Source organism: Rhagoletis zephyria, unplaced genomic scaffold (genome assembly GCF_001687245.7).
Source record: "Rhagoletis zephyria isolate East Lansing unplaced genomic scaffold, Rhagoletis_zephyria_1.1 Rzeph_scaffold_00576, whole genome shotgun sequence".
Classification (NCBI taxonomy): Eukaryota; Metazoa; Arthropoda; class Insecta; order Diptera; family Tephritidae; genus Rhagoletis; species Rhagoletis zephyria.
The window spans coordinates 201345-212975 of NW_016157660.1; the positions used below are offsets into that span (position 1 = coordinate 201345).

At 40.5% G+C, this 11631-nt stretch overlaps 1 protein-coding gene across 1 annotated transcript; it reads left to right on the forward strand.

The window, feature by feature from the left end:
• Nucleotides 1–487: 487 nt before the first annotated feature.
• Nucleotides 488–1475, forward strand: LOC108360461 (tctex1 domain-containing protein 2-like). The gene is made up of 2 exons (XM_017612737.1): nt 488–972; nt 1021–1475. The coding sequence occupies exons 1-2, from the start codon at nt 765–767 to the stop codon at nt 1278–1280; spliced, it is 468 nt and encodes a 155-aa protein (XP_017468226.1). The 5' UTR covers nt 488–764; the 3' UTR covers nt 1281–1475.
• Nucleotides 1476–11631: the final 10156 nt, after the last annotated feature.

The following is an 11631-nucleotide window of genomic DNA, read 5'->3' on the forward strand; positions in this document are numbered from 1 at the left end:
TAAATTTTCCAACTGCGCCTTCTTTGTTGGCTCGACATATCCTAAAAAGACAAATTTACATTAAACAATAGAAATCGCAAAAATTAGCAAATAAAATACTCGCTTTGTTTTGTTTTGTTGTCAAATTTCTGAGAAATGTGAATTCACCACGATGCGATACAGAAAGAACAAGGACCAGGGATGTAATTTTCAGTAAATCTATTATTCAGTGGCAAGGCGCAGGCCGTTCGGGGCAGCAATATTAATTTGTATCAAATATAACATTAAACGGTGGTTCTAAAACATTTTTTGATATTATTAACCAGAGTACATACATTATATGGTATTTCTTTCAAAATTAATGTACTATATGAACTTTTTTTTCAAATATTTCTTAAGTTTCTTTCATCAGTGCTGAAAAGCAACCATGAGTGTAAGAAATTGTGTGCACCTAAAATTTCACCTCTGGAAACTTTATCCCCATAAAGGACTTCACCACAGTTTTTTTACTGGATATACTGATCTGGAGAAATATTTTTTTGGTGTTTATTGGGAAGGTTCAGATTTGTTTTGTTTCTTTGCTGTGACAATTTAAATATGATATTATATGTAGACTGACAAAGGTTTTTTAATAAAGATTTTAAACTATATATGCATATATGCGACTTGTTTTGACTTTATTTAAAAAGGCTGTTGCTAGGCAAGAATATACAAAAATCAAGCTTCAGACAATTTGTCAAAATAGACCACTTATTTAATAAGAGCGTACGTAAAATAAAGGAAAAATGGATGCCTTAGCCAATGCCGATGGGAATAAACAAGAGACTGATTTCGATGATGTCGCCGACTTGCTATCGCCAGAGGATGTAGTAGAAGTGTCTGCACCAAATTTGCCAGTAACTTCATACCGGATGAAACCCTCATTAAGGGAGTTGTTTCCAGCATCGCAAATTAAAAATATTATTCAAGTAATTATTTACGACAAACTACAAGGTAATTTAAGTAGTTTTGGTAAATTGTTGTTGACCAAATGATTTTTAGGGAAGGTCTACAACGCAGAAGAAGCACGTAAATGGACTCGAGAGATTTCAGATGAAGTGAGCTTGGCTGTTAAGGAAAGAATTCAAATGCCACGGTTTAAGCACGTTGTACAGGTAACTTTGGGGCAACAGTTGGGTGCAGGTTGCCGCTACATAGCAAAATGCTGTTGGGATGCCGAAGCGGATTCGCATGCATCCGATGTATTCACCAATTCTAGCATTTTTTGCGTTTGCACAGTTTTTGGGGTGTATTTATACTAGCCGATTGGTCAAGTCGACTTATAACTTACCGACATTAAGAACAACAAGTAAGTGAGTAAATTAAAACTTGACCAGTTAACGCGTCCTGAATTTGGTATAAGCGATTATAGTGCTGCAAATGTTTGTAGTTTTTTGTTAATATAAATTAATCAATTAAACCTTGAGTGGAAATAAAATGATGATGTATGTTTACAATTTATCATGTTTAGCCGACTACGGCTCATACGCAAATATTTTAGGAAAATTGTAGATGTTTTGTTGCGTCAATCTTCTATTCGCAACCTGCAGCGTTACTGGAAGGAGTTCATGCCAGCACCGGTGAACCGTTCAGCTGTAGATCGCTCACCTTAAGCTGTAAACACAAAGGGCTTGTCGTGTGCGGCGTGCAGCCTGTCTAAATAAAACACGCGTGAACCATATGAACTGAACGCGATCCACATTACAGTCCCAGGCTGTCGGTTGATTGCACGCCAAGTTTTAGCCGAGAATTTAGTGAACTAGTTCTGCAGTTGATGTTGTTGTTGTAGAGGCTACAACAACCCCGCCAAGATCGGTTAATATCTGAGTAGTCAAGTTCCACTAACGGCAGCCCTAAGAAGCGTGCAGCCTCTATGGGGTCGGTCCACAGGGACAAAGAAGTTAGGGTTGTTGGGTTTTCCGGGCATACGAAGAGAGTCATGAGGTGTCTCCGCATGCCGGACAACTCATTCGGCACATCCGCGTTTAGTCTGTTCAGGTATGGGTTTAACCTGCTGCAGTAGCCAGAGCGAAGTTGGGCTATTGTGGTTCTTGTCTCCCGAGGCAGATGAAGCTCCGTCGCGTCTATGTCCGGTGGTTGTGCGCCTAGAACAGCATTCACAGGTCTGGAGTCTACATAACTCGAGACTTACTTCCTGTGAATGCTGTTAAGGGCCTGTCGGTATGCTGACGGGTCCGGCGGTTGTTTAATGAACCTCTGGACTTCGTCCGTCAGTTCTAGAGATGTCTCCTGACGTGCCTGGGTGGGGGCTCTTCTGCTTGCATAGCATGGCGACATCAGAAGGCATCCAGTCGTCCGTAGTGCGGTGTTCTGAGTTATCTGCAGCTTCATCCACTGCGTCCTACTAGTCCCCGGCGGCCACATTGGTGCTGCGTAATTTAGAACCGTCCGGCCTATTGCCTTGTATGTTGCCAGCAACGTTTCTTTATCTTTGCCCCAAGTACTGTCGGATAGCGACTTGAAGACCTTGTTGCGGCTCTGTACTTTGTTGACAATAGCGGTTGCGTGCGCAGAGAAGGAGAGCAGACTGTCGAAGGTTACTCCGAGTATTTCGGGGTTATTCACCGTCGGAATAAGTGTATCATCGACATGAATTCCCAGCGGTAGCCTGACCTCCTTCGCTCGGAGAGATACCCGTTTCGAACACAAGTCATCAATTCCATTCCCAGTCGTCATAATGCAGCAATCGTCGGCGTAGGAGACAATCGAGACTCCCTGTCGTAGTTGAGGGAGCTTTGAAATGTAAAAGTTAAACAGTAGTGGAGAAAGGACATCACCCTGTTGAACTCCCTGTTTTATTTTTCTAAGTTTGCTCGATTTGTCTCTAAACATTACCGACGAGTGTCGACCCCTCAGATAATTCGCCGACCACCGTTTGAGCCTGTGTGGGAGAGGGGAAGTGTCTATATCTTCTAGTAGCGTGGAGTGGCTGACGGTGTCAAACGCCAGCGCTACTAGGACAGTTCTCTCCCAGGGACGGTTGCGGTTAAGGTCACATGTTATCTGAGTGTTTATGGCGTTAAGTGCTGTTGTTGTACTGTGCACTCGACGGAAACCATGCTGATGCTTCGCTGGAGTCAGGTGGTTTGTAAAATACGGGAGCAGCAAGGCCTCTAGTGTATTGGCTACCGGGGAAAGGAGTCTTATCGGTCGATGCGAATCTCCTTTGTTGGCTGGTTTCCCCGGTATCAGCAGTGGTACCACTCTCCCCACCTTCCAGATGTCTGGGATGATGAGTACACTACTCCCGCAGGACCCAAATTTTTCAGCATCAGCATGCATATTCCGTCGGGATATATGGCTTTGGAGGCTTTCGCCTGGTCGCCGAAAAAAATTTCGGCCATGTCGCCGTGCTTCGTCGGATTGAACAGTGACCTCACGGTTGACCAAAGCTTAAAGATACAGGTCTTCAGATGCTCTTCCCACTTCTTCCGCTTATGTACGTTCACTAGTTGCCGAATCTCCGCATTGAGATCCCTAATACGGGGATTTCCGGGATCGGCTTGACGAAGGCTGTCATGCTCATCGGGTAGAACAGCCGCTTCAGCAGGGAAATTTGACGTGGGCCGTTATGCATCCTGCCGGTACGAAACGAGCTGCAGTAGCAGTGACAACCCTGCGGAACTTACGTTCACTAAGGTGGACGTCGGTTGGTGTGGGGAGCGCAGCGAAGGTGCCCTTAGTAAATTTCGCAAAGCCTTCCAATCAGCTTTAAAAAAGTTGATATAGGTCCGGTATTCCGCAGAAGAAAAGTCGGTGAGTTTATCGATCGAGATGACTATGGGCAGATGGTCTGATGCCAAAGTCAGCATAGGTCGCCATGATATGCTTTTTATCAGACCAACGCTGACTAGTTTTATGTCTGGTGAGCTGCAGCAGCTGCCCATAATCCTGGTGAGTGCGTCGTCGTTCATTGTGCAGAATGTCGAATCGTCTATCTGCTCAGCCAAGTCTGTTCCCCTACGATTGGTTGGCTGGCTTGGTGCGCATTGAAGTCACCTACTACCATGCGTTTATCACCTATGTCAGGGTGATATCCTGTCGGGCAGCAAGTGACAGGGGATATATATACATTTAATATTTCGAGCTCAACATCGCCTGACCGGATAGCAATGCCCTGACATTCTAGGGTAGTATCCCTGCTGTCGATGTCTGCTTCAATAAGACGATCCTGCACGGTGTGGTGCGTGATGAACGCTAAGCCACGATCCATCCACGATTTCCACGATCTTACTCTGAAGTAGGTTACAGTTGAATTGAAGGAGCTTCATATGGTTCGGGAGACGTATAGTTATGCCGCCATTGGTTGAGTGCGCTGCTGTGGAGGTTGCCACCCTGTGGTGGTAGTGGGTGGCGTTGCAGTTGTGGTTTGAGACCGGGCAACACGGGCCCTCGAAGTTCCTCGTCCAATCTCGCGTGGTGCGCAGACCTGAACATGCCCTAAAGTGGCACCAGCGCAGGTGTTGCACTTGACTGATGTCACATTACGGAATATCCAGGTCTGACATACCGTGCAGATTATAGGAGGTAATAGGAGTTGTTGGCGGCGGCGTGTGGGTGGTGGTGCGGTTGTGTATGTTATGTGGTCTGTCGCGGTTGTGGTGTGGTCTTTTGTGCTGTTGTGTTGTAGTGTCTGTATTGAGCTGCTCAGGTGGACTGGGGTTAGCAGTGGAGGCTGCTCTGTTTGAGCAGCAGGGGGCCACAAAAGATGGTGGTGCGTCCGTAGTCCTGAGCAGACTCTGAGGTGGCTCCACCCCTGGCAAGTATTGCGCTTGACTGAGGTGGAGTTGCGGTGTAGTCTTCTCTGGCATACACAGCAGATGTAGGTTTCTTGCCCTGGGTTTGACTCGACGCAGCCCTGATCAGAAGTATACGTAGCGAATGTAGCCCTATGGACGACCAACTTCTGAGATACTTCGCCGACCAAAACGGGGTTAGATCGCCGAAACAACAGTCCTTGGTCGACTNGGGGTTAGCAGTGGAGGCTGCTCTGTTTGAGCAGCAGGGGGCCACAAAAGATGGTGGTGCGTCCGTAGTCCTGAGCAGACTCTGAGGTGGCTCCACCCCTGGCAAGTATTGCGCTTGACTGAGGTGGAGTTGCGGTGTAGTCTTCTCTGGCATACACAGCAGATGTAGGTTTCTTGCCCTGGGTTTGACTCGACGCAGCCCTGATCAGAAGTATACGTAGCGAATGTAGCCCTATGGACGACCAACTTCTGAGATACTTCGCCGACCAAAACGGGGTTAGATCGCCGAAACAACAGTGCTTGGTCGACTCAAAGAACGTAAATCTATAAGAAGATACAACACGTTATAATTGTAGCGAGTGTGAACATCAGGAGCGTGGCCTATCTTTTGCTCAAATACGTTTTTACAGCCCTATTCCGCCACACTGACAAAACTCACCTCGATGACAATTGATATAAAAATGACAATTGCAGCTTTTTGGTATTCGCAGCAAAATTCAAAAGCTCGAATCATGCCAATTGATATTTTTACTGTCATGACCTTTTGGGCAGATGACAAGGCAAAAACATATGTTTGTGTTGATATAAAAAATGCGACGATTTAATAAATTTGTGAAAAAATATAAAAATCAACTAATTTGAAAGGCAGAAGAACTGTCGCCGCCCCAAAAGTTTCAAGCGCCTGTTGGTCGAAATCAGAGACGTCTGCCGTCCGTGGTCCCCCACCTGTTCCAATTACATCCACATGCACTTTCGCTAATGTCTGCGAAATAATGTGTGTATACAAAGTTTATACTGTTAGAATAAATGGAAGAAGGTGGGCCATTCGCACTTTTTCTTTTTTTTTTAGCTGAACGGGCCAGGTTGACAAACGAACTCGCACAGTTTAGCAGTTGTTTTCCTAAATTGTAGCAGCGGTGGAAATTTAATGTTTAGGTGCTTAAATTTAGGTCAACTCGCACACAGCCTTAGTTCATACATTTTTTTTTAGCTTTTTAGCAAAAAGGGGATTTAGTACTAAGTAAAGGTAGATATTGAATATAAGCTAGGCACACACGCCAAACATACTTTTTCGATCTGCACTCAATATGTTAGTGTTTGGCCGAGCTTCTACTCCGATTCGTGGCGCGCGCATTGATGTTGTCACACAATGGGGAGGGACCTACAGTTTTACGCCGACTCCGAATGGCGATTGCATTTTTATGGGAAATTGTTTTCCATGGCAGAAATATACTCGCAGATTTTGCTATTGCCTGCCGAGGTGCGACCGCTATTAGAAAACAACTTTTTTGTTGGGCTTGGGCCTTGCGGAATGGTAGCGCGCACAGCTAATTGTTAGTTTTTGAAACTCGCAACTCGCGAAAGTCAAGATAAGGCAGATTATACATTCTTTTTCAGTCGACAGCATGATTCAACAACTACAGGTTGTAGCAATCGTACAAAAACAACATTTACCGTTGGTATGAACTCCTTGTGTCATCAACATCTTCTTTATCTATTCATATTCGAGTGTATATGTATACCCTGCATACCAGGATTTCATAGAATTCTGAAAGGTTTCACAATTTTTTTTAACAATTTTCTTTAAGAAATCGTACAGAAATTTCTTTACTAGTTCTTGCCAACCGCTTCATATGTTTTTCTTTACAGATTTCTAAAAGAATCGTAACAAATTTCCGACACTCTAAAAGATTTCGGGAGCGTTTGTTTGCAGGGTATATATATACGTTTATGTGTATATATACGCGGATATGTAAATAAAGCAACACAGACGATAATTTGACACAAGCGTGCTCATAAGAAGAAGCATAGCTTCTATCGCTATCACCTGTAATTGATGCGCCTTGGTCGACAGCATACATTTGCAGTAACGGTAATCTTCCTTTTCGTCATTCACAGAGTTTTCGTATAAATAAAATACAAATAAACGAGTATATAAAACAAAAACCTTAACAAATTCATATACATAAAAATATGTATGTACTAGGGATGTTGCGAATGTGGAATTTCAGACATCCGCGGATGCGAATGAGGAAGCTAATATCTAACAGCTAACATCCGCGGATGCGGATGCGATTGCGGATGTCAAGAATTTTTAAGAAACAATTAGAATCTAGCATAATCGCGAGATCGTTGTTTAAACAGCGCAAAAGAATTGTTCATTCTCATGGGCGGTTTCATAATTTGAGGAATCTATAACTTTATCAGCGTTTTTCGTTTTTAGTTTTTGTAATTCATTTTTAGGACTCTGCTGCGACTGGTTTGAAAAATTTGTGCTTGTGGCGAGCTAAATAGGTGGATATGGAAAATAAATTATAATTTTCCAGGAATGGAAATTTTAAACAAAATTCTGTTTTTAAAGTCGTGGCTGGCAGCCGAATCGGATCAGAATATTGGTTTTAAAAAGCACCATGTTTTTTGTAAGCATGCGAAAATCAGATAGTTACGTAATTCTTATCTTATTAAAGGTCAGACCTATAGTTTTTTAATTGTTTGAGCATCCCCAACAAACATTTAGGTTTGAGATCAACTTGAGGTTGAGTTGAGAACTAAGGTATTTCTCAAATTGTTTCAAGTACATACATACATCAAGTGGTGGATCATAGCGTTCTCAACAGAAAGGGCATTTTTCTTTGTATGAAAAAAGTACTGTTTCTCAAGTTGAAAAAAATGCGAGTTCTCAACTTGAACTCCAATGTAATTCTCCAAAATATCATTGAAATACTGAAATTGAAATAGTAAACTAACTTATTTTATTTAGATTATTTACTTTTTGTTGGTAATTTTCCTCTTTATTTGGCTTTCGTTTTTCACTTGATAATTAAAAATTCGTTTCTTTATCACTTTTAACGTATCTGCGCGTCGGTTAGAGATGAGTTGGAGAATTATGTTGGATATCAACCTGAGAACTATGAATTTCTCCAGGGTTGGAGAAATATTTTTTTGGTGTTTATTGGGTCGATTCTCTTTATAGCCAGACGTTGATGATTTCTGCTGGAAATACCTATTGAAGAAGCTTACTCTTTGACTTTAAATAGCAAAGAAGGGACAGTTTTACCACAGAAGTTTTAAGCAAAGGATTCAATGTATATCCCTATGAACAGTGCACACTTTCTTCTTTTGTGTCTAGTAGTTTTTTAAGATTGGTCCAAAAAAATCATAATAAAAAAAGAAACCAATGCAGGCACAGAAAAAAAATGTTAAAAAGACTATGTTCCTTTTGACGTACGTCGGTGCACTTGAGCAACATTCGAATTCGCAAAAGCTCCGCATTGATTATTGCGGATGCGAAAGCGAATGCGAATGTTAATTTTAATGCGGAAGTTCCGCAGTTGCGATTGCGAATGCGGATATTCGCAACAACCTTGGTATGTACTAGCTTATACCCGCGGTTTCTGCCCACGTTTTTATACAAATATGAAAAATAATTTAATGATGTTATATTTTATTTCTGTGTCCATTTTGTTATAGCTCATTATTTTTTAAGCGAGTTAAGGCAGTTCTGTGCTAACACTCGTGAAGCAAAGTTCGCTCTAATTTGATCTCCGTGCAAAGTTAGTTTGTTAAGAACATTTAGATAAGCACTTAGTGATAATAATCAATTCAGTAAACCTCTGATTGTTTTTGTTGTCCTCAAACCGTGAGAAGTTACGTGCATCGATTATTCACCATGAAAGATCCACCCGACGACTTTGGTCGCAAACAACAAACCCAACAACTAATCGACATTGACAAGACTAAGCACTTAAAAAATACGTCACTCGGCCCAAAATACTTAATCATGTCCAGCACAAACAGCAACGACACCTTGGCAAATGTTTCTCCCTTTTTGTAAAAAAAAAAAAACCATTGACTACGTCTGCGGGGGTGAAGTGAGCTCATGCAAAAAGCTAAGAAACGGCACAATCTTAATAATAACCAAAAACTTTTCACAAACGAACGACTTAGTAAAGTTAATTAGCATATCACCAACAATTAAGGTAGAAGTAAACGAACACCCAACGCTCAATAACACAAAAGGAGTCATCTACTCCAACGACCTAAGATATGTTCCGAATCTGAGATCTTAGAAGAACTTGCAAAACAAGACGTAGCACATAGGAGTATTTCAGTCCAAAAACCGGTCAAAATTATTAAGTGCTTTTTTCAAATACATTTATTAAGAAAACACGTTAATGAATCATAATTGCAATATATTTAACAATAATAAAACAAAATTAAATAAAAATGATTATTTAAATAAACAATATTTCTATTTCACACTTATTTTGTAAGTTATTGATAAACGAAATATAATTAATGGTTTTTTCTTCTAGTATTTGAAAAAGCTGTGACTTAATCTTCGTCCATTGTCGGTGTACTCGGAATCAGGAGTTTCTTTGCCTCTTCAGAAAACGGCTTTTATTTTTTTTTATTTTTCTTTTTGCTAGTGCAGCTCAAGAATGGGTCAGATGTTAGTAACAGCCTGTTTAGAATATCTCTTTTGCACTCTACTCTAGAAAATTTTCGGGAAAAATCCAGGCGGTATTTTCGGAAGTGTTTATTTCTGGCCTCGGCTGCCTCTTCTGATAGCTGTCCAATTGGTAAAATGGCATGAGTGATCACCATGGAACCGTGTATTAATACTTTATGGAGTGTAGGAGACATTGGGTGCCAATCATACAAGTCTGTGTAAAGTTTCGCTGTAATTTGTGCATATCTATCAAATTATTATATAATTCACGCCGAGTTATTCGCAAAACAGTTTTAGGAGCTCCTGTTAAAAAACAAAGTCAAAGTATTACAATTGAAGAATCAATTAAAATGTTTATCCACATTGCAAAAACACATGTTTTCAAATTGTCTTTTTTTAATAAAGTAGACGTTTTGATAATGTCTTTTAAAAATAAATGTCTTAATTTCTATTTTAATGAAAATCAGGTTTGCCAACCGACAAAAACCTAACCTAATGACATTATCGAGAAAACGAGAAAAGTGATTTTTCACACTTAATTTTCGTTTTTATAATTAAATAAAATGTTTAATTGATAGTTTAATACAATTTTTCCAAAATTTACAAAATGAATGCAAATTTCGCTGTATTTCAACAGAACAACGTTTTTAGGTTATGTTTTGGGCATTTATATTCAGTCGGCTGTGAAAACACGTTTAGGAAATTGGACAAAGACATTCCTACTGTCTTTACAGAGGACATGTAAAAAAATTATCATAAAAGCGAGGACAATTGATTTTTGCCAAGACACCTGTTTTTGCAGTGCATACTTTGAGAACTGAGAAAACAAAATTGTGGACATGTGGGGACAATTTTATTCCCGTTTATATTCAAAAAGGGTCCAAATATTATGATCACGCTAACAATTTTACTTGACAAGGTCCGACACCTATTTAAAAACACTACTGTTTGATAAATTTTAGTTAAAAAAAAATTACTTTTTCTGGGACTTAAAAATCCTCACTTAGGGTGCAGTCTTGGCATGAAATTAAAAAAATAAATTGTTATTATAAAGTACATACCTTGCCCTTCCATGTCCAAAAAGATTTTTTCGTTTACTTCACAAAACAAAAGCACAGTTAACCATTACACACTATGGAAATCTAGGATTGACGAGAACAAAGATTTATGGTTAAAACAATGACTAGGTTCCAATGAACAATGCTCAGACACTAAACGCTGTGAAAATTCTGGCGTCTGCTATTTGATAAACCGATTATCTATCTTCAAGAAAATAGTTTCTGTGATGAGATTTAACATATTTTTTTAATTCGACTTATGACCGGCTTTTTCATACAAATACTCCTATGTGCGTAGCCGAGGTTAAATGAACTCGTAGAAACAGGACTAATTGTCATCACCTTCCTAGTCACAAAACTACCTACAGAAATATACATAGGCTATGAAAAGGTGTTTGTTCGCCCATATATACCTCTTCCACTAAAATGCAAGAACTGTGACCGAATTGGTCACACTATTAAATATTGCAAAAACAACAAGATATGTTACAACTGCGGAAACGAAGACCATATAAATATTGAAAATGTAGAAACGTGCGCTTATGCGACGGCCTGTATTAACTGCATAGACAACAAAATAAGCAATATCCACCACTCATCGCAAGATAAACAATGTCCCGTATTCATCAAAGAAAAAGAGATACAAGCAATAAAAACTCTACAAAAAGTCGACACCAAAACTGCCCACTCAATCCGCAACACGGGAAAATGACATACTCATCTACACTACGTTCCGACTCCGCTCTTTACACCTCCACTCCTGACACTCACGATCTAGTTACTTCTCCGCTCTCCAACTCAACACCTCCTACAACCAGCTCAAGTCGCGACACACTCATTCATCACTCCAAAGCCCCCTGTCACTTCAACACAAGCCACTTCCTCATCACGCAACTCTTTATCTCCAACTCTAATAAAAACTACCTCCAACAATTACTCAACATCAACAACAAACGCACACACAAGTTCAAATGAAACCTTACTCTCATCGCATAATCTTCCATCCACTAAGCTTAAAATCTTCCCTAGAAACACTCCAAAACGGCTCATATCGCAACTAAAGGCAAAGGGAAAAAACTCAAACAAACCAGGCATTCACCCAGCAGGAAATTCA